This window comes from Armigeres subalbatus, chromosome 3 (genome assembly GCF_024139115.2).
Source record: "Armigeres subalbatus isolate Guangzhou_Male chromosome 3, GZ_Asu_2, whole genome shotgun sequence".
NCBI lineage: Eukaryota > Metazoa > Arthropoda > Insecta > Diptera > Culicidae > Armigeres > Armigeres subalbatus.
The window spans coordinates 375,568,471-375,591,848 of record NC_085141.1 but is presented as its reverse complement, the minus strand read 5'-3'; the positions used below and the strand labels follow the sequence as shown (position 1 = coordinate 375,591,848).

General features: G+C 45.6%; 2 protein-coding genes across 6 annotated transcripts in view; one reads left to right on the top strand and one right to left on the bottom strand.

Annotated features, from left to right (window-relative positions):
- Nucleotides 1-17,974, top strand: part of LOC134226548 (sodium-dependent transporter bedraggled-like) — a 49,192-nt gene extending 31,218 nt beyond the window's left edge. Inside the window, 5 exon segments of the mRNA XM_062707394.1 lie at nt 7,908-8,093; nt 8,096-8,410; nt 8,482-8,765; nt 8,834-9,099; nt 17,004-17,974. Of these exon segments, the coding sequence (XP_062563378.1) occupies nt 7,908-8,093; nt 8,096-8,410; nt 8,482-8,765; nt 8,834-9,099; nt 17,004-17,607 (1,655 nt within the window). The 3' untranslated portion in view covers nt 17,608-17,974.
- The window catches only part of LOC134226558 (sodium-dependent transporter bedraggled-like), an 822,794-nt gene that overhangs the window by 420,720 nt on the left and 378,696 nt on the right, over nt 1-23,378 (bottom strand). The window lies entirely within an intron of this gene.

The following is a 23,378-nucleotide window of genomic DNA, read 5'->3' as shown; positions in this document are numbered from 1 at the left end:
TGCATCTGCTTCTTTCCCGTATGTTTACCATACGATCCATTAAAACTATTCTTCGGACACTGAGCTTTTCTGTGCCCCACCTCACCGCATGAAAAACACTTAAACTTCAACTTAGTTTCCCTGCGAACGCCATATCTTCTGCTTCTGTTTCCATCTTTTGACCCCTTCGCTTTGCTTCTACATCCAGATACTTCTTCCGTACAAGATCCATCGTCAAATTGTCCGACACCGCCTCCATGGCTGTCGTGACCGCATCATACGACGATGGCATTGTGAGCATCATATGACATGTGATATCCTCCTCCTCCATTCTTGCACCAGCACCTTTAATTTCCCGGACAAGCTGGTCAAATCTCAGGAAATGATCCTGCAAGCGATCACTCTCATCGAATCTCATGGAAAGAAGTTGGCGTTTCAACAGAAATCGATTCGTTATACTCTTTCGCTCAAACACGTTATGCAGTCCTTCCCAAATTTGTTTTGGACTAACTTTGTCCTTGACATATTCGAGGTGACTGTCAGCAATTCCTTGAATCAAGATGGAACGACACTTGTTGTCTTGACGCATACGAGCATCCCGTTTGATTTTATCCGCTGCCTTAACCTCATTCGTCGCACCTTCGGAAGTATTCCAGAAATCTTCTTCTTCGCCAGCCTTCTCAACACAATGGAGAACCTCTAGCTGCTGTAGGTACGCCTTCATGCGAAAACACCAATTATTAAAACCCGTACCGTCGAATGGCTTTATTCGCAAAAACTTCACGTCGTCATCCATCGCGCGGAAAACTGAAAAACCGTACGCTAATTACTTTCCCGAACAACTTTACGTTTATCAAAATCGAATTTATGCTGGGCCCATAACCTAACGATCGGACATTGTCGAGAAAGATTGAAACACGTTATATTCTGACGAACGATTCAATAGTAATAAGTTTTATTTATTCTTCTTAGGAGTACACGGTAAAACAGAGTAAGTCAATTGTTCACACATATAACACGTTATGTCAATAAAAACACTCAATAGAAAAAGGTTGAGAACCGCTGCTCTAAATATAACATCTAAGGCTGGAGAGTGAAAACTCTCCAAAATGTCACGTGTCATTTGAATGACATTTTGCCTCCCACGCCCCAGATTACATATTTACAGCAATATCTTGTTAGACAAAGTTGTAGGTGCATTTAAGCACTATAAGTTCGTCATACATCAAGAATCAATAACTAACTTCTGAAAAAAGTTCTGGGAAAATTATAGAAACGAATGCAAATGACATTTTACAACACTGTTACAGCAAAAAAAGCATAGAAGGTACCTCAATTAATGCAAAAGTCGAAAGGGGTACCTCTCAGGAAAAAGGTTGAGAATCGCTGCTCTATAGAGTTATAACTCAGTTTCACTAAATACTATGATGTCATCCAGGAACGATTCAACTCCTTCGAGAACCGATATCAAGCTGTTCATCAACTGCTGGAAAGCGCCTGGAGCAGACTTCACTCCGGGCGCCACTATATTGAAGCGATAAATTCCTCGATGCGTAATGATTGTGAAAAAGTCCTTTGATTCCTCATCAACATCAAATTGAAGATAGGCATCAGATAAATCGATGATGCTGAAAAATTTGCATCCGTTCAACTTTGTACATAAAACGCGACGCGAGACTGGACACAACACTCATGGCTTACAAATGTAAACAGGATTTTTTTAAATTACCTTTTTTGTCGACCGGTTTCGAGCTGCGAACTTTGCCATTGGGCTTCTTTACTGTAACGATAGGCGCCGCCTACTGCGAAAACTCGACGGTTTTAATACTGCCGTAATCTGAAAAGGTGACGTATACGCCATTTTCAGAAAAAAGGTGTTTACGAGTTATACTTATCATGCTCTTCAACAGAAAAATGGAAAACACATAAGTTGTAATTTGGCGCACACGTCACTTTTCCAGATTACGGAAGAATAATTCCTGACTACAACTTTACTTTATTCTTCTTGCAATAACCATGTGTGTCCTTAAATACGTTCGGGAAAGCTGTTTTATAGTATTGAATCGGAGTCATTGGTCAATGTGGAACGAACTTGACTGCAAATCGCAGAGAGAAGCGTTGGTTGCCAATCACAGAGAGAAGGTTGAATAGTTCAATCCAATCGAGATCAAACAAATTGAGATTAGGATGAACGGTCACAAAACAGGTGCCGTATTTGATAACACATCCAAAATCGATTGAACATGAAAGTTCTCCAATTATATTCAAACGCTTTCCTGATGCCGTTTTAGCTTCACTGCTTGTAGGCTTCAGTTCAGGAGCTAGGATGCTTCTCCCATGTCTGCTTTGAATGGATCGGGGTATCGGACGCTGTGTCGAATTGGAGACTTATTTTCACACCGTTATGGACGACATTCAGAAACTTTCTGCTTGCTTCACTCTTCACTTGATTGACCGTAAAAAAAAAGCCATTGATGATCGACTTCTTCTTTTTGTATTTCTTACCTCCTTGATTGGATTTAACAGGAATGCAGCTGCAATATCCCTCTTTGTGTCCAATTTCATTGCAAGTCTTGCAAGTGTGAATGATGTGCGAACATTCACGAAGAAATCGAAAGATCTTCATACTTCTGGTACCACCGGTCGAATATTAGATCATTCTCCGGATCGTAACAAAACTTTTGGAACGGGCCAGTATAATGTGGGGTAGTCAGGGTTTAAGTAAATTAGCTAATAGTATAACTTATTTTGCCACGCAACAATTTCAGTATAAGTAACTTGTTTCTACGAATCAAATTCCTAGAAGTTAGGTTTTCAGCATTACTTAGCGCAAGAGAGGGTTTAAACTCTGCGTTATATTGCATTTTTTTTCCCCCGATTCGGTACGTTATCATGAGTGATCAGCACTCATGGAACACATTGTGGAACGCGAATGTTAGCCGGGATCGCTCAAAGTGTAAGATTTAGTGTAATTAGTTTAATTATTTTTATTTTTTAGGCATGAAATGTTAGGAGCATGTTTTCAGCGTCACACAACCCAGGGCTGTGGAAATGGTGAGTTGACATCTGGGAAGGAGCGACCTACACAGCTCTGGTCCTCACAAGTTCCAATCTCACGCTTCCACGGGTCTTCCGATGACAATTGACCGCCAGCTAAGGGTTGCGTACTTAGCTGGTAGTGCAGCCTGGGCACTGTTGTCCTTCTGACATCAGCTAGAGTGAGTAGGTGCGACCAAGGGGACCATCGTCCCTAACCCCTAATCCCAAGGCGTTAAGCGACCCGTACCGAAGGGATGCATGGCCAGGGGGGTGAAATAATGAGCTAGGCCTTTAACGGAGCCTGTGGGGTACCTGGGCACCCTCCACAGTAATTGTCCCTTACCGCGTCATGCTGGGCTCTGGCGTGGTGGACCTCTTTTCCCGAGCAACTCGTGGGACCAAACTGGGAAACCAAGTCAATTCTTCAATTAGTGGTAGTAGTGTAGGCGACAACCCTTTCGCAAGAGGTTGGTTGTTCAGATCTCCGCCTAGGAGGCCAGAGGCAATAGTCGACAGCTCAGTGCGCAGCGCCAGCGTGGGTCACTTACATAACCTTCATCTCGGCTAAAAAAACGCCGGTAGAGGTTATTGACGTCCCATGGCTTGTGGAGGCGATGAACCGCAAACGCGATGGGCTTTCGAACTTCGAGGTGGCGACGGAACAGCTGGACGCCATCATCGACTTTGCGTCATCGAAGCATAATATCAGTAAGGAACTCAAGAGGAGCTTGCTGAAACTTCGAAAGTCGATGCTGGACGCCAAGCTGGAGAGGATGGTCGGGACGGCCATGTGTAAACCCGTGAAATCCGTGGGGTCGAGGTCTACCCAGCCTGAGGCCCAAGGATTCGCGGAGTCGGGCAAGGTCGAATCGACCGAGGGCGTGCCAGCGAAGACGGTGGTGCCAAAGTCTACCCAGATTGAGGCTCAAGTATTTGCGGGCACGTCGGGGGCACGCTCCAACGGAGTAGACACAAAAACGGGGGAGACAGTCTCCAGGGGATGAGCTCCCTGGGGGCCGCTCCAAAACGCAAAGGGTTACTACCCCGAACAAGGGTAGTGGAAAATAGAGGGGGATGACGCCTCCTGGACCCTGGTCAAGAACAAGAGGAAACCGAAAACGTCAAGGGCCGAAAAGAAGGCTCAGACGAATGAGGGTAGCAAGAAGTCTAGGGTAGGCGCCAATCGCTCCAGGGGCGATTCCCTAGTCATCAAAACGGACGAGGCTAAGTACTCGAACGTCTTGAAGGCGATGAGGAGTGACGTCAAGCTCGGTGAACTCGGCGCCGACGTACGTCGAATACGACGTACCCGGATGGGCGAGATGATCCTCGAGCTGGAAGTGGGGCGTCTCGCAAAAGAGCGCCGCCTACAAGAAGTTGGCGGAGGAAGTCCTAGGCGAGACGGTCAAGGTGAGGGCACTCACGACGGAGGTGAATCTAAGGGTTAAAGACCTTGACGAGATCACCGAAGTCGAAGAGCTCGTCACGGCACTGCGGCGACAGTGTGAAGTGGAGACGCCCACCGCAGCCGTTCGACTACGGAAAGGTCCGGCAGGGACGCAGGTAGCATTGGTTCGGCTATCTGCAGCGGACGCCTCCAAGGTAGTCAAGTTAGGGAGCGTCAAGGTGGGATGGTCGGTATGCCCTGTGGGCATATACGAGCAACCCGAAGTTTGCTTCAAGTTCCTGGAACCGGGGCACAAGCAATGGGACTGCAAAGGCCCTGACAGAAGCAATCTCTGCCGACGCTGCGGATTAGAGGGACATAAGGCACAATGCTGCACGAACCCTCCCAATTGTTTGATTCGTTGCAGCAAAGCTGTGAACAGCAAGCACCCCATGGGGGGTTCGATGTGCCCGGCGTTTAAGCGTGCTGCAAAATCACAGTGCAGGTAACGCTTGCTCGGCCTCGCCCGAGTGTTTGGTGTGCGCAGGTTTAGAGGAAACGGCGGAACACGTGTTGTTCGTGTGCTCACGTTTTCGCGCAATGCGTGACCACATGCTTGCCACATGTGGTCTGGACACTACCCCGGCCAACCTATTTCGGAGGATATGTAAAGATGAAGTTGGCTGGAACGCCGTTTTATCGACTATCGCCCAAATCGTCTCGAAGCTACACAGAAGGTGGCGCGTGGACTCAAGGATGGCTAGTTCAGGCGCAAATAAGAAGTGGTCCAAGGGTTCGGAGTCGGCTTCATGGATCATACCGGTGGTCTTGCTCTGTGGTCGAACTCGATCCTTTTATCGAACAAGTGGGCGCGCGAAGAACAACATGGTATCGTCGCTTTCGCGGCGTCGGTCAACCGGGCGGGTTCCGAGCCAGAGGACGGAAAGGGTCCTCGTCAAGCCTGGGGCAGGCGAGCACCGCGTGCATTCAAGCCAATACGTGTTTTGTTTTTCGACCTAGAAAATATGATGTCTTCAGAAGAATTGAAGGATGTTTCTTGGGCTTTCTTTTGATAAGGAAAATATTAATGATCTATCCACCTGAAGGGCGGTTATGAATAAAAAATTATGTTACAAAACCAGTAGTTATTTCTGCAATGTTATACAAGACATCATTGGAACATCTTTCAAAACAATATTGGACAAACGGTTCTTATGAGAATTAAGACGTTACTATGCAATAAAAAACCATATTTTAGCCACTTTTTGGAAATTGTTTAAGCACTATGGTTTATTCTAGAAGTGGTGCATAATGACTAAAAACATGTTTGTTTAGAAGACTACTTTGATCTATCTTGAAACCTTTCAAAGTTGATTAAGAATCTTTAGAAAAAATAGTCAGATTTTCACATCAACAACCATGAAAAGCGGCAAGAGTCGGCAAGCCAAAAGCCACCATCTGAAAGATTCGGTTTTAAGCTACCGAATGGTCTTTGTTTGTTGTCATTTGCCACTTGCCGCTTTTCATGGTGTGTTAATGAAATTGACTATTTTTCTAAAGATTCCTCCTTTATAAACTTTGACAGGTTTCAAGATAGATCAAAGTAGTCTTCTAAACAAACATGTTTTTTTTACTTACATAGAATAAACTGTGCTTAAATCATTTCCATAAGTTATTCAAATATGGTTTTGGGGGTCATTAAACGTGCTCTAATTAAACCGTTTGTCCAATATTGTGTCTTCAGAAAAGATGTTCCAATTTGATGCTTGTAGAATTGTTGTACATTCAATTTTTTTCATTCCATAATAAATGACAACCACATGACTCTAAAATGTAGTTTTCAGGTCGAAAACTAAAAAACGCACGTTTTGGGGGCTTCTGAACCAGTGTGCGTCGGCAAGTCCCTCTGTGTGCTGGCGAATAGGCCCTGTCGCAGAGAGGTCAATTTGGGGTGCACGCGGCATTATCATTCTTGATACCAGTCGTGCAGAGGGAAGCAGGCGCGAAGTCGACCCTTCCCACCTTCCGAGGACATAGGGCGTGGTAAGGCCACCTGGAAAGCCGGCAATGCGCTGGCACGATACCATGGTGTTCTTCTAAAAAAGTGAGTCACGATGTTCGATGCTGCAAGGACACGCAGCTAACCTCGAGGGTGCGTTGTGCACTGGCCCCCCTTTGAAGCATTACTTTCTGGTTGTACCGAAGGGACTATGGGCTTGGCGGCAATGGAAACGGTTTAGCGGGTCAGGGATGTAGTCCTGCCTCCCTCATTTGCTGTTGGAGGTGGTCCCTAACCCCGCACTTCCTGGACAACTCAGGATGTCTGTTGAGCAGATTCCACCTCCATTGCTTAGGAAGAAAAAAACAGCCCAGGAGAGGGTGTAAGCTCTGCGTTGTAATGGTATAGTGTAGGCCGTCCTCGATTGGGGACCTGTGGGTCACATGTAGTGGCTGTGCTCGGGGCAGTTGTGTGTTGAAAGCGGTTTTGGGGCAGTTAGGATTGAGTTTTAATATAAACAGATGTAGGATTGAACAAGTTATAACCTTCAGGGTTCATATTGTGGAGACTATTGACAGCCAAAGCGTTGAGGATAAGCTTTTAGTTAGGAAATGAATTAATTTATCCGATTTGGAATCCTAGATTGAATAGTAGGTATATATGGACAATAATAGAAACTATATACAGTTATCGTTTAGGATATGTTTTTAGTTAAGTTAAATTGCAGATATGCAAGTATGATAACCATTAATAAGGCAGAATTATACGAACTGTAGGGGAAACTGGGTAGACTTGATCCCCTTTTCTGATTTCCGATGTATCACAGCCAAAAATAAATAAACATGCACACCTACGTTTTTTTAATGCCACATGCACGCAGCGTTGAAAAAACGCTACGTGGGCATCGGCCCTAAGTAAGATCTCGGTCCGGTTGCATCTAAGGAGATCTTAGTGCAGTGCACATCGGACGTGTTGCCCGGTAGACGTATCGCTAAGCGGTATTTAAATACAACGCAGATAGGCTATGGTCAGAGGGTGCGTTGATATTACAAGATTACAAGATTCTCCGGATCGTAACAAAACTTTTGGATGTTGGGCGCCAGAGTTTGCCGGTCTGGATGGTGCTGAAACTTTGTTGAAACGTTCCATCGTATCCATGAACCACGCATTTTGTTCAGCAATCTCCTGGTTTTGTTGACGTACTAGCCAGGAGACATCTTGTTGAGAGGAGCTTCCTGATGGTTGATTTTCCGGAAAGACATTCTTCTTCTGCGTGGATGGATTCGTTATTACTGGATTATTACTAATTGAATGGAATCATTTTTCATATTTAGTTGTTTGCTTCCTAACAGTTACCAACGGATGCTGCCTACCGAATTATCACTGTAGCTATAAAAGGGATGCTAAAAAAATTGTGTGTCTATCGCTTTTAGTTGTAGATTACTGTAATTTCTATGTAAATCAATACTCATCATTCAATGTTCTTTCCTTCCATACTTCCAGAAAACATAGGCACGGACATCTTCCTGCTGCCGGCAGATCAGCCTCTGCCGCCACAGCACGCCAACATGCCCACCAAGTGGCTCATCCGCTACTCGATGGTTCTTGGTGAAAGTTTCAAACGACCGTACGCCAACCCCCACCAGGAAAGTGGCTACCAGGTGCTCCGTCTGGTGACGGAACTGTTCCCTCGACGCTGGCCGCCGCTACCCAAGAACACATCGCCCCCATTTGGAGTCTGCTCGGCTTCCTGACGCTGCTGATGTTCGGACTGGGACAGCTGTGCGCCATGTGGAAACCGATAGCCGGTGCGATTGGTGACTCGCCGTCGTCGATTGTGCTCAGCTGCGTGACCGGATTGTTTATGGGCATACCGCTGGCCACCGAGAGTGGCATCACGATCATCCACTATCTGGACATGGTGCTCGGAGGAGCGTGGTGGTTGCTGCTGCTGTGGATAGGGCATATTTTGGCCATATTTCTGGTGCGTGGGAGACCTTTGACCAGTAAGTGTTGATACAGACTGTTGGGTTTTGGAAAGTGACAGTTGACATAACTATAGATTTGCTCATTACAGGTGATATATTGGTGAACGATCTATGGCTGGGCCAAACTTTTTCTGCGTTTATTGCGTTCGCGTGGAACTTCCTGATGCCGATTGGAATGATCTTTTTGTGTATCATGGAATATCGTGTTTCCAACTCGAACTCGTTGTTTAACTGGAAGCATGGAGGGTATTGGCCATTGTGGGCTCGACAAATTGGCGGATTCATTCAGGTCGCCTTTCTATTATTGGTTCCTGTGGTGACGGTGATACAAATTTATCGTTACCTGAGCAAGGGACCTCCGGATATTCTGGATGTAAGTGACGGGATTATAACGATGCGATGCATGACACAATCATTTACACTTTGAATTTTCATTTGCAGCGATTTGATCTTCTACTAAGGCCAACTATGGGATCCCGTGATGGAACTTCGAATGGCAACAACAGTAGAATGCAATATACGCGTCGACCAGCGCCGCCACTTCCGGTGCGTACCATCAATTCTGGTTCGACGATGATTTCACTCGAATCGAGGCCACCCCAGGACGATGCACCGCCCAAGTATACACCACCTCCGTCCTATACCACGGCCACCGGTGCCAGAATTGCCAAAATGTTACGTAACAGCATCCGTCGCAGCGTACGAAGGTAACATTTTACTGGATTCATTTAATTTATTTAGCCCGCATGCCATAATAAACGGTTCAAGGCCACAATAATCCATCCTCGCTCGCTGCGCTCCAGGGCTTCTTGCACTTACAGGGTTTTAGCTACCTTCTGAATACTGGGATCGCCATAGAGTAGGGGAACTCGTGGTTCGTCCTTCGCGGTCACACACCTTCCTTTTGCACACCGCCAAAGATGGTCCTGAGCACCCGTCTCTCCAATACTTTGAGTGCTTACAAGACCTCCTCAAACATAGTCTCAGATTCCTGTCCGTAGAGGTCTACCGGTCTTATGAGCGTTCTGTACATGACATATTTGGTGCGGTTGTGAATCTGTTTGACTGTTTGAATCTGTTTCTTCTGGAGCCCGTAGTAGGCCCGACTTTCAGAGATGATGCGTATTTCACGACTAACATCATTATCAGCCGTTAACAAGGATCGCAGTGTTTCACATTCGAAAGAAACAACCGCGACTTAGGAAACGCCGCAATCTTATCTCCCCATAAGCATCGAGTAAACGGGCAGCAAAAAGCGCAGCGCGTCGTTTCCTGTGGGGAGCGGAGTTAGCCTGTTGAGGATGATCCGCTCCAGCAACTTGCCCGTCGTGTCAATTAAAAAGATTTCCCTGTACGCCGAAGGCGGTCTTTCGTGTCTACTATTCAACATCGCTTTGGACGGAGACGAGCCAGCCTCGGGCTGAAAGTCTCCTTAATAAAGACACAAAAAAAAAAAAAAAAAAACATCGCTTTGGAGGGAGTAATACGAAGGGCAGGGATTGACACGAGTGGTACGATTTTCACGAAGTCCGTCCAGTTATTTGGTTTCGCCGACGACATTGATATTATGGCACGTAACTTTGAGAGGATGGAGGAAGCCTACATCAGACTGAAAAGCGAAGCTAAACGGATTGGACTATAAGAAAAAGAAAATTATTTTGAGCTTTTTAGTGGAATGTTTTCACCTGTCATAAGACGAGTTTAAACAATCCCATTGAATTCCACCACTTTATTGTATCTTGACAGATACGTATTTCGACCTCAACAGTAAGGCCGTCTTCAGTGTCTCGTACTTGACTCGACTTCAAGTCGCCAAAACAAGGGTAATTCACTGTACTTTAAGGAAAAAATATTGATACAAATCATTTCTTTTTGTTTTTAGTGAAAATTCGCACCTTCTTCTATATTCCTCTCATCAAAAGTTGCACACCTCCGGAGTTAACTTCCTTGGTACATTTGTTCCACATTTTGGTCTGTTGGAGCTGTTTTTCCACTTTTCTTCAGCTTCTGCTTCATTACTGCCCAAAATGTCTCGATGGGCTGGAGCTGTGGACAGTTATGTTTGTGGGTTTATGTTTTTATCGATGAAATCTTCGCTATTATCGCGGTACCACTGGATGACTTCCCGCCAGTAGTGGCAACTCGTCAAATCTGGCGCCAACTTCACGGGACCTTTATTGGCTTTATGGAAGGTAGACCTCGGTTTTTGAGACATTCCTCCGTGTACAGCTTCGAGTCTATCGTCTTATTCGTCACAAACACTTAGGTCTTTGCTCCACAGCTGCATATCCTTTGCCAAAATCATCTGTTTTTTTGCAAGTTTGTCCAAAAAGCAAACTTAAACTTCGCAGGAATTACTCCTCGTGCCGTCGCCATATAGAATTTTTGGCTAGGAAGCTGTCCGAAATCCATTTTGACGTAGGTTCCATCGTCGATGAGCAGGATTATCAACGTGGGTGAGCAGATTTTTTTTCTCTCCTTTCGGCTTCATCTGGAATAATTTTTGACTCGCTGCACGAAACATCGTGAAATTTATACCACAGCAAGTGGGCCTAGGTAAACAAACCGCTGTAAAAGAATTCTTGTAGCGATCACTTTCCGTGCCGCTGCAATACAATAAATGATTCCGGATTCTAAATGGACATAGCTTTACATCTATCAGGAAAAATAACACTCGTCGAGGCGTTTCTGTCAAGCTAGTTTGAGCATGATCGTGTCCCCTATGATTGCTGCCTTGAGAGCGCTGTTCGGAACTCCATCAGGCCTTTGAGCTTTGTTCGTTGCCAGGGAATTAGCCAACGCGAGTAACTCTTCATTCGTCACCGGAGCCACCATTTCTTCCGCATTCATAACGCCGTGTGATGCATGAGGCCAGTGAATTGTGGCTCGGGACAGCAAGTGTACCTTGATAATTCTCGTCAACTTATCCGGGGACCGTTCGGGGGGTGGAGAGCCCCCTTTGGTCTTGGCCATCACAATCCCGTAGGCGTCACCCCACGGATTCGCGTTTTTAAACTCTCGCGCCAGTTGTCGAAACACGCTACACTCTAACTTTCACCTACTCAGTGACTGAGTAAAATTGTATTGCCATCTCTTTTCTTCCAACGGAAATTTTACTCAATTTCCGTCAAAAGCAGGATTACTCATAGTTTTGAGTTGTCCTGCTTTTGACGGAAATTGAGTAAAATTTTCGTGGGATAGAAAGAGAGAGCAATACAATTTTACTCAGTCACTGAGTAGGTGAAAGTTAGCGTGTATCTTGCTGCGCTTCGCTCTTACCTCATCGGTGCGGGAACGTTGCATCCTTCGTCTAGCTAATACAGGTTGATCGAAGGGTTGCAATCTCACTACACTGTATTCTAACGGCAGAGACGATTATGTCTCCCGAGCAGCACAAGTCAGACAAAGGTTACAAAAGTTGGTCCCTTGTGCCGATAGCACAGGCTGGCTGATATCCTCTGGAGGTCCGGGGACTTGCATTGAATTGGTGCCTTTCACCTTTTTTTAGGCCGAGAAGTAACTTTCGCAATTTTAGGTTATCGACTTTCGTCTTACTTTTCACTATGTGGAAACGATTCATTTTCATTTATTTAGTCTACATCTAAACAGATAACACTGAATCAACTATTTGACGCCACAATACACGGTTCGAGGCTGCGCTCTCTCCATCCTCGATCACGCCCCACGCTCGCCAAGTCGTTTTGCATCTGGTCTGCCCATCTCGCTCGCTGCGCTCCACGTCGTCTCGTCCCTGCCGGATCGGAAGCGAACACTATCTTTGCAGGGTTGCTGTCCGGCATTCTTGCAACATGCCCTGCCCATCGTACCCTTCCGGCTTTAGCTACCTTCTGGATACTGGGTTCGCCGTAGAGCTGGGCGAGCTCATGGTTCATTCTTCGCCGCCACACACCGTCTTCTTGCACACCGCCAAAGATGGTCCTAAGCACCCGTCTCTCGAATACTCCGAGTGCTTGCAAGTCCTCCTCGAGCATTGTCCATGTTTCATGTCCGTAGAGGACTACCGGTCTTATTAACGTCTTGCACATGACACATTTGGTGCGGTGGTGAATCTTCTGGAGTCCGTAGTAGGCCCGACTTCCACAGATGATGCGCCTTCGTATTTCACGACTAACGTTGTTGTCAGCCGTTAGCAAGGATCCGAGGTAGACGAATTCCTCGACCACCTCGAAGGTATCCCCGTCTATCGTAACACTGCCTCCCAGGCGGGCCCAGTCGCGCTCGGTTCCGCCCACAAGCATGTACTTTGTCTTTGACGCATTCACCACCAGTCCAACTTGTTGCTTCACGTTTCAGGCGGGTGTACAGTTCTGCCACCTTTGCAAATGTTCGGCCGACAATGTCCATGTCATCCGCGAAACAAATAAATTGACTGGATCTGTTGAAAATCGTACCCCGGCTGTTAAACCCGGCTCTCCGCATCACACCTTCTAGCGCAATGTTGAACAACAGGCACGAAAGTCCATCACCTTGTCTTAGTCCCCGGCGCGATTCGAACGAACTGGAGTGTTCGCGCGAAATCTTCACACAGTTTTGCACACCATCCACCGTTGCTTTGATCAGTCTGGTAAGCTTCCCAGGGAAGCTGTTCTCGTCCATAATTTTCCATAGCTCTATGCGGTCTATACTGTCGTATGCCGCCTTGAAATCAACGAACAGATGATGCGTTGGGACCTGGTATTCACGGCATTTTTGAAGGATTTGCCGTACAGTAAAGATCTGGTCCGTTGTCGAGCGGCCGTCAACGAAGCCGGCTTGATAACTTCCCACGAACTCGTTCACTAATGGTGACAGACGACGGAAGATGATCTGGGATATCACTTTGTAGGCGGTATTAAGGATGGTGATCGAAAGTTCTCACACTCCAGCTTGTCACCTTTCTTGTAGATGGGGCATATAACCCCTTCCTTCCACTCCTCCGGTAGCTGTTCAATTTCCCAGTTTCTGACTATCAATTTGTGCAGGCAAGTGGCTAGCTTTTCCGGGCCCATCTTGATGAGCTCAGCTCCGATACCATCCTTACCAGCTGCTTTATTAGTCTTTAGCTGTTGGATGGCATCCTTAACTTCCCTCAAGGTGGGGGCTGGTTGGCTTCCATCGTCCGCTGAACTGACGTAGTCATCTCCTCCGATGCCTTGACTTTCACTGCCTGTACTCTCAGCGCCATTCAAATGTTCCTCGTAGTGCTGCTTCCACCTTTCGATCACCACACGTTCGTCCGTCAAGATGCTCCCATCCTTATCCCGGCACATTTCGGCTCGCGGCACGAAGCCTTTGCGGGATGCGTTGAGCTTCTGGTAGAACTTGCGTGTTTCTTGAGAACGGCACAGCTGTTCCATCTCCTCGCACTCCGCTTTCTCCAGGCGGCGTTTCTTCTCCTGAAAAAGGCGAGTTTGCTGTCTCCGCTTCCGTCTATAACGTTCCACGTTGTGCCGGGTACCCTGCTGCAGCGCGACCGCCCGCGCTGCGTCCTTCTCCTCCAGAATCTGTCTGCACTCTTCGTCGAACCAATCGTTCCGTCGACTTCGTCCCACATACCCGACGTTGTTCTCCGCTGCGTCGTTAATGGCTGCTTTAACTGTATACCAGCAGTCCTCAAGAGGGGCCCCATCGAGCTCACCCTCTTCCGGCAACGCTGCCGGAGATGCTGCGCGTATGCAGTGGCGACATCAAGTTAGTTCAGTCGCTCTAGGTCGTACCGCGGCGGTCGTCGGTACCGAACATTGTTGATGACGGATAGTTTTGGGCGCAGTTTAACCATCACCAGATAGTGGTCAGAGTCGATGTTAGCGTCACGATATGTCCTGACGTCGATAATGTCGGAGAAGTGCCGTCCATCAATCAGAACGTGGTCGATTTGTGATTCTGTCTGCAGTGGTGATCTCCAGGTGTACCGATACGGAAGGCTGTGGAAACGATACTGAGGACTTAAAACATGTGTTTTTAGGAGACTGTTAAACAGTTGACAGTTCTTTGTTACATGTCGGATTGCGGAGATTAATAAACCTATTGACCAGCAGAAATCTCGGACGAGTTGGTGCTATCGTTTAGCGGGTTTAGCGAGAGTTTTTTTTAACTTACTCTTTCATCCACTCTTTCTTCTGTTGTCAAAAACAAAAGAGCGAAACAATCCAACGACGCCAGTTCAATACGGGAAGCCAACTTTGAGTTTTATGGCTGAACTCAAAATTGAGTGAATTAAACCTCCAGTTGGGTAAATAAATTTTCCGTTGGGTACTTTTTTAACATGGGAGTAAAGGCAAACTACTTCGACCCCATTTATTCAATTTTGTTTGAGGTTGGGTGAATTGAACTCACTATTGAGTTGTGCGGTGCACAACGTCACAAATGGGAACGGGAAACGGACTCTTCCTTCCGGGGATGCAGTCAAAATGTTGCTACTGGCCAACACTCAACAGGCCAGAGAACAACATGTAATCCATGTGCAAGGCGAACCGATATCCACAAAAGATTACCGGAAGGGTCATATAGTGGATCGGCTCGCTGGGACACAATGTTGTCTCTTGTTGAGGCTCCAGCAGCGGGATCTTGACTGAGGAAAGCAACAGATTGTCCGTGTGCAGTCGAAACGGTGTCCACATTAGATTACCACTGGTGGGGTTTAATGTGGATCGTATCGAAGGGACAATTCTTGACTGTTGCTTCCTCCGACGATGCTCCGATGAGCGGCAGAACGGTTGGGCATGACATACAGGGAAGAGGCAAGACGGTGTTTACAGTTATTTTTCATTTTGGGAATAGAAATGGGAAAGGGCTATAGCAATGTATGGCTATTGGATTTTACAAATTATTAGGGGGTAATGGTTTCAAATCACGTATGGGAAAATTTACAAAAACAATACAAAAAAATAAACAAAAATTACACGTTCGCAACCGAACATGAGTAGTGTTTGCACTCCAGGCAAAGTTTGTGGACTTGAGTCGTTTAATTCGTAGGAGGCAAAACCACAATGTTCTTTTCCTTGCATCCTTGCACTACTCCTAGGCTTAATACAACGCAATGTGCATTTAGTCGTGGGATTTCTAATCACCGTAGTTGAGAACACTTAAATACAGTCCACACAAAAAAGTTTATTTTGTAGCTTAAAATACTAGAATGTGCACTTAAACTTTATTTTTGAACTTAAAACTAGAATAACAAAAACTACGAATTAAAATCTAATACAACTACCACACGAGATCGAAGGGTCGTGGTGCCGATAACGTGGTGATGACGCCGATAACGTGGTGATGACGAAAAGATATTTTAGTTACTAGATAAAGATTGTCGCTGTCGTCGCTGTCCGGAACATCTTTTGCTGGCGAGGATAGGGGAGCTAAATGTCAAAGAAGGAAAATCCATACGATTTGACAGGTATGTACCACACATGTTTCGGACAGCAGAACAAAGGGAACAGTAGCGACAATCTTTATCTAGTAACTAAAATATCTTTTTGATGACGCCGATAACCACAGATCTTAGGACAGATGTAGTATTTGCCACAAACAGGTAGTATATTTCTTCAGTGGTAGAGCGGAGAAAAGGGGGGAGGGGGGGTAGTTACAGAATGAGATTTGCAATTAGGTTCTGCAGCGTCTGAACGTAACCTCAATCTGGTGACAGGTCAGTAGTACTTCTTGTTGGACTCAGGGGTAGCCAACCAATCACGAACTCGACCCTTGTCGGAGTCAGTCGAAAGTACTACTGAACTGTCAAAAAAGTTCATTCGACGAGGACCGAATTCATGCGTGACGTCATGCTGCAGAACCTAATTGGAGATAGCGACAGATAGAGAAGGACTAAATCAAGATGAATACACAGCTAGGTGTTGCAGTCTGCCCAATTTATGGACGAGAAGAGGGCGGGGGTGAACAATTCATTTTCGGTGCAAAACATAAACAAACCGGCTGGCTCTCCCATACTGAAATCCAAGATGGCTGAATCGTGAATTTGGCAGATTGGAACACCTAGTGGTGTATTCATCTTGGGTTGAACAGTGATAGAAATCGTGGCTTAGGGGTGCGGAGGGACAAGAGCTGTTCCGTTACCTTTTCAGTAGATTATTTTTAATCCTTAAGGTTTGAACTTCGGAGGGATTTCAGCTCTGAGTACATAGCTCTTATCTTTTGAACCAAGCGAATTCATCGCCGTCTGCTACGTGTGCTAACTGAGTCGTTAGGCTTGTGAGGACCTGATTTCTTGGCGTAACGTCGGCATAGGACCTTTCAACCCTATGTTCCTACTCGAGGATTCTTCTGGCCTCCGCGTAGGTGCAGTTATAGTTAACTCAAATCTTTTGACCATAATTTTCAGCATTGTAGCTGGGACAGGCTCGACTAGTAATGTCCTACTGATTGCTATATCACTTACTGCAGAATCTTGAAAGGTCCCACGACCGGTTCTCTGTGAGTGGTTAGTACTCGAGCAATTCCCACAAACGATTTCAGTGGTTTTACAGCGGGCTTTGATGTTGCCAAAAGACCTGCAGCCAAAGGACTGCATCGGAGAGGGTCGGGTTGAGCATAACAAGAAACGAATGAAAATGTACTGGACTCTACGATTTATAACAAATTTCTCGTTCTTTTATTTTAGGATCATAGGCGAATCGAGTGGCAACCGTCAGCGAGCTCCCATCCCAGTGCACAGTTCTGCCAATCCCGCTGGCGACGAACTGCCTCCTCCGGATTACTCCACTATTCTGTCGAACCACACGCTGCCATCGGGTAACACTGTTTCGCTTCCCCCGTCCGGGCTTGAAATGGGTCCTCGAGTGCTGTACAACAGCGAAACTCTTAGCGGTCGTCGCCGCCATCGGTCGCTGACGACCGGCAACGGAACACAACAGCAGCTTCCGCAACAAAACCTGACCGCAAACGATGTTTTACAAATCCTTCGTCCGGTGACCAGCAGTCACAACAGTAACGCAATGCCCGCCGACGAGCCGTCATCTCTGAACCGAACGCCTTCGTTCGCTGTGGCGGCCACAGCCGCCATCGGATACGGTAACGTTGATCTAGTGGTGAGAAATTCCCTCTCGCGGCGCCATTCGGTCGGAGGATCAGTCGAGAACTTGGTGCTTGGAGCTGCACCCATTGGCGATTCCAGCATTATAACCCTTGCGGTGGACGATGACGACGACGACTACGCCCGAAATGACGCGGAACGACGCCGGAATGGTAACGATTCTGTGATATGAAATTGAGGAATTCGTATTGTGCATTACTGTTAGGAAACCAGAATTACGCTTCAGGTGTTTTCAACATAGAATATGATCTACTTTGCGCTTGTAGCCGAACCCGCGAGCACATAATTTCGTCCTACACATTTCACTTACTTCAAACAAATGACTCACAATAATTTATTCGTAGATAACGCAAAAAGGATTAATCGCTTTCAATTCACGCGTGATGTAGACTAGGGTTCAGCGTAGTGTAAATTTTGGTTGAGATGAGATTGAATGACGACGATAAATAATTAGAATTTAGCTTTTAGTGATGTAATTCAAACTTGACCCCGTCCGATATAAGAATCGATTTTGTAATATGAGTATATAAGGAATGAAATTGTTGTATGATCGTTTTTTATTCATCCGAAAAAAAAACGTGTGTATCATATCGTGGCGTGTTTTGCTATAAGAAGCCTTTTACAAATTACGTAACGCTGTAGGGGGAGGGAGGGAGTCAAGCCGAGCGTTACGATCCATACAAAAAAATAAAACTTCTATACAAAAAGTGTTACGAGGGGAAGGGTGGGGCTCCAAAATCATCAAATTCAGCGTTACGTAATTTGTGAAAGAACCCATAAAGAGCACAGTCTGTATCTTCTTTCGTTACCGAATTAAATATATCAATATTTTGGTAAAAAAAAAACAGATTAATCCAACTAGCGGTGACGATGGCTTTCTCGATTTAATTGTTTGGTTTCGCCTTAGTGTGATACACATCATAAACAATTGCCTACATTAAGGATTTAGCAAACGCTGTATAGCGAATCAACGAACCAAGCTTAGGGGCCGTACACATATTACGTAAGCACTTATGGGTTAGCAGGGGTCGGTCAATATCTTACGCTCCATATAGGAAGATCCATTAATTACGTAACGCAACCCCCCCCCATCTATGTCACACTTTTTGTATGACGCATTTTAAAATTTTATATTGGTCGTCACACTTTAAACAACCGCGCTCCCCCCTCTAAGCGTTACGTAATCCATAGATGCTCTCTATAAATAAAAATTCATTTGTATGAAAAAAAAATTACATGGGGGGATTTTTTTTTATTACCAGACTAAGGCCGGAGTGGCGTGTGCTGCACATAAAAGTCTTCTCCATTCAGCTCGGTCCATGGCTGCACTTCGCCAACCACGCAGTCTGCGCCTGATAGATTCACCTTGCCCGCTGTGCACCTTGCCTTCTTGTTCCCGTCGGATCGTTGTCGAGAGCCATTTTCACCGACATTCTGGCTACGTGCCCGGCCCACCGCAGTCTTCCAATTTTCGCGGTGTGAACGATGGATGGTTCTCCCAACAGCTGATGCAACTCGTGGTTCATTCGCCTCCTCCACGTACCGTCCGCCATCTGCACCCCACCATATATGGTACGCAGCACTTTCCTTTCGAAAACTCCCAGTACGCGTTGGTCCTCCATGAGCATCGTCCAGGTCTCGTGTCCGTAGAGAACTACCGGTCTAATAAGCGTTTTGTAGATAGTAAGTGTGGTACGGCGGCGAACTCTATTCGATCGGAGCGTTTTGCGGAGTCCAAAGTACGTACGATTTACTGCCATGATGCGTCTCCGAATTTCTCTGCTGGTATCGTTATCGGAGGTCACCAGTGACCCCAAGTACACGAATTTTTCAACCACCTGGCGTCCGTCACCACCAATACAAACTCGTAGTGGGTGGATTGCGTTGTCCTCTTCCTATCATGTACTTCGTCTACAACGTGTTAATAAGTTTAGCTTCGGTTTTTAATTTAGATGTAGGCTTCCTCCATCCTCAAAGTTACGTGCCATAATATCAATGTCGTCGGTAAATCCAAATGAAAGAAGACAGAAGACAGGAACACCGTCTTCGACCAGAGGTTGTACAGACTGAACACAACTTAGACATCGGACCCTAACCACAGTGGACCAGTGGAGAATTTTTCGATCACGAAGTTTCCTCCTTACCGGGGCGGGAATCGAACCCACACTCCATAGCACATGCGTCTAGACGATTGACGTCGCTAACCGCACGGCCGCGAAGCCCACGCGCAATAACTGGACGGACTTCGTGAAAATCGTACCATATTATTCCCTCCAAAGCGATGTTGAATTGCAGACACGAAAGACCATCACCTTGCCGTAACCCTCTGCGCGTTTCGAAGGGACTCGAGAATGTCTCTGAAACTCGAACTACGCACATCACCCGATCCATCGTCGCCTTGATCAACCGTATCAGTTTATCCGGAAATCCGTTTTCGTGCATTAGCTGCCATAGCTGGTCCCGATCGATGCGGCTTTGAAGTCGATAAATAGATTATGTGTGGGCACGTTGTATTCGCGGCTTTTCTTCAATACCTGACGTACGGCGAACACCTGGTCTCTGGTAGAGCGTTCACCCATAAATCCCGCCTGGTAGTGCCCCACGAACTCTCTTGCAATTGGTGTTAGTCGGCGGCATGAAATTTGGAAGAGTACCTTGTAGGCGGCGTTCAGCAATGTGATTGCGCGGTAGTTGCTACAATCCAGCTTAGCGCCCTTTTTGTAGATGGGACACACGACACCTTCCATCCACTCTTGCGGCAGAAACTCATCCTCCCAAACCTTGGTAATCACCTAGTGCAGCGCTCTAGCCAGTGCCTCACCACCGTGTTTAAACAGCTTTCCTGGTAGTTGGTCAACTCCAGGGGCTTTGTTGTTTTTCAGCCGGCCGATCTCCTCCTGGATTTCCTGGAGATTAGGAGCTGGAAGTCGGATGTCCTGCGCGCGTGCTCCTAGGTTCATTACCATACCGCCACCGTTGTCTGCCATATCGCCATTCAGGTGCTCTTCGTAGTGTTGCCGCCACCTTTGAATCACCTCACGCTCGTTTGTAAGAAGGTTCCCGTTTATGTCCTTACACATATCGGGCTGTGGCACGTGGCCCTTAGGTGAACGGTTCAACTTCTCATAGAACTTTCGTGCGTTATTAGCGCGGTACAGTTCCTCCGTATCTTCACGGTCTCGATCTTCCTGCTGGCGCTTTTTCCTCCGGAAAATCGAGTTTTGTCTGTTCCGCGCCCGTTTGTATCGTGCCTCCCCAAGTAACCATGAAGCTATATATACTTGTAAAAAATACAGCCCTAAAAGCTGACTTAAAGTGGAAAAGGGCACTTATAAGACCGAATTAGTGGTTCATTACTTTCACATGTTGAAATAAAGCATAAGTAATGCATCGCTGCATTCGTAATGCTGATTTAGAATATCGTTGTCTGACAGCTGATAAATAAATGCAACTTCACATCGTTAAAACTGATTTAATGCAATTAGCATTTAGAATGCCGGTTTATGATTGATATATGTGCAATATTGTAATGCTTGGTGTTACTTGGGTCGTTCGCCCTCGTGCGGTGTTGCAGCAATCTCGCCCATGCTGCATTCTTCTCCTCAACTAACTGCTCACATTCGCCGTCATACCAGTCGTTTCTCTGATCCGGAGCCACCGTGCCTAGTGCAGCGGTTGCAGTGCTTCCAATGGCGGATCGAATATCTCTCCAGCCATCTTCAAGAGATGCTGCGCCTAGCTGCTCTTCCGGTGGGAGTGCCACTTCCAGCTGCTGCGCGTAGTCTTGGGCTAGTCTACCGTCTTGTAGCCGCCCAATGTTTAGCCGCGGCGGACGACTCCGACGCGTGTTGATCACCGTCGAGAGTTTTGAGCGCAGGCATACTGAAACGAGGTAGTGGTCGGATTCAATATTCGCACTGCGGTAAGTGCGTACGTTCGTGATGTCGGAGAAGAATTTACTGTCGATTAGAACGTGGTCGATTTGGTTTGGTTATAATCCTCAAAATTGATTAATCCATAACAGGGACGTATGAGTAATTCTCGCTGAAACCGGGCCACTATTTGCACGAGGTTCTTAAAAATGCTTAAATTTATATTCTTTCGAAAGCTTTCGGCGAGTATATTAAGGATCCGAGTTAAATTCTTCAGAAAGATGAACCCCTCGTTAGTTATACACGAAATCATTTTGATGTACCCCTCGATTTTTGTCAATTCTTGACTCACCAAAACTATCATAAAAAAATAATTTGGTAAATAGTACATAACTTTTGATAGAAAAAACATACACCTGAGATTTTTTGACACAATGCACAATATAAGCTAGGCTTTCCAACGATGTATTAATATTCAAAATCGGTGGTAGCAAACCTGACGGAAAATAGTTTTAAATAAAAAATCCAGGATGGCGGCTAAATTCAATATGGCTGCTTCTATTTTTACTATTGCAAATTGAGGATACACTCTTCCTCTTTCCAACAATATGCTGATCTCCACGATCGGTTGAGAAATGTTGGAGTTATGATAGTTTTGGTGAGTCAAGAATTGACAAAAATTGAGGGCCATTAAAATGATTTCGTATAAAACTAACGAGGGGTTCATCTTTCTGAAGAATTTAACTCGGATCCTTGATATACTCGCCGAAAGCTTTCGAAAGAATATAAATTTAGGCATTTTTTTTTTTACCTAATTTTATTTGCTAATTATCTAATACATGCATTCATCTCTTAGACTAGGTGTTCCGTGTTTTCTTAACACTATCATCCTTATTTGTTACTTTTTAGTTATTATTAATACATTTCAATTGCCTCTGGCAGTTAGAATTTTTCCTCTGGTTGAATTGAACCATGTAGGAATTACAATGTTTTCAACTTAAACTAAACTTAACCTATTTTATACTAAGGGTACAAGGAGTTAATCGTTGCAATATAAGATTGCAACGATTTTTGTCTAAAATTGGAAATTATTTTGTTGGACAATTGTTGCAATGTCTCAATATTAGAAATTCTATGAAGTTCATTGGTACTATACCACGGAGGCAACTTCAGAATCATTTTCAAAATTTTATCTTGAATCAAGGATGTTAACGATCATTCAATAATTTGCGTTCGATCATTTAGTAGTTTGTCAATAACACATTCCAGAAGCTGAATTTCAAATTATGTTGTATGGTGGACTTCTAGTGCGAAGGTTTTTCTACAACTCTGCCTAATGGTTCGTTGTTTGAATTCCACGAGTAACGGAGTTATAGCATTGACGAATACATAGACGGAGGGGTGGCCATTTTTCCGGGCACCACTATATACCCCTGGGGAGTGACGGATTACAATTATTACAATCACTCGACCATTGAGAAGCCCCTCAATTCGAATCACGTCAGTTTGACAACAGTTGCCATTTCCATTTTTGTTTACCTCTGATGGTGTTTCTGATTCAAAAATCAGTAGATCACCGAAATCGACCACAAGAAATTTCGTTAATTTAAATAGCAGTGCGGTTGGAATTGCAAATGCCTTGTAGGTATTATATGCCGACAAAAATGAACATGGTAAGATACCCTTATGTTTATTTATCAGTGATATTTATTTTTGCTATGTATAACAGGATACTACATGGTTCGGAGCAGCAAAGATCCGGAGGTGATCCGACGGTGCGCCTCGGTATCGGAAAGTGGTGTCACCGGCATGTGCAACTGGGGCGTCTACGAGAACGGGGTCTACTGGGAGGAGTGCTATTGTGCCCAGGATGACTGCAACCATGCGGCGAAATCTGTCACCATTTCGGCTGTGAGCCTTGTGTGCCTTATAGGTTTAAGTTTCAGACAAATGTTCGCCTAACGGTTTCTCTGTTAAATACAAACATACAAACTGAAAGCTAACAAAATCCTTTCCATTTTATCTGATAGAACGACAACTTAAGGAAATTTTACCCGTTATTTATACACAC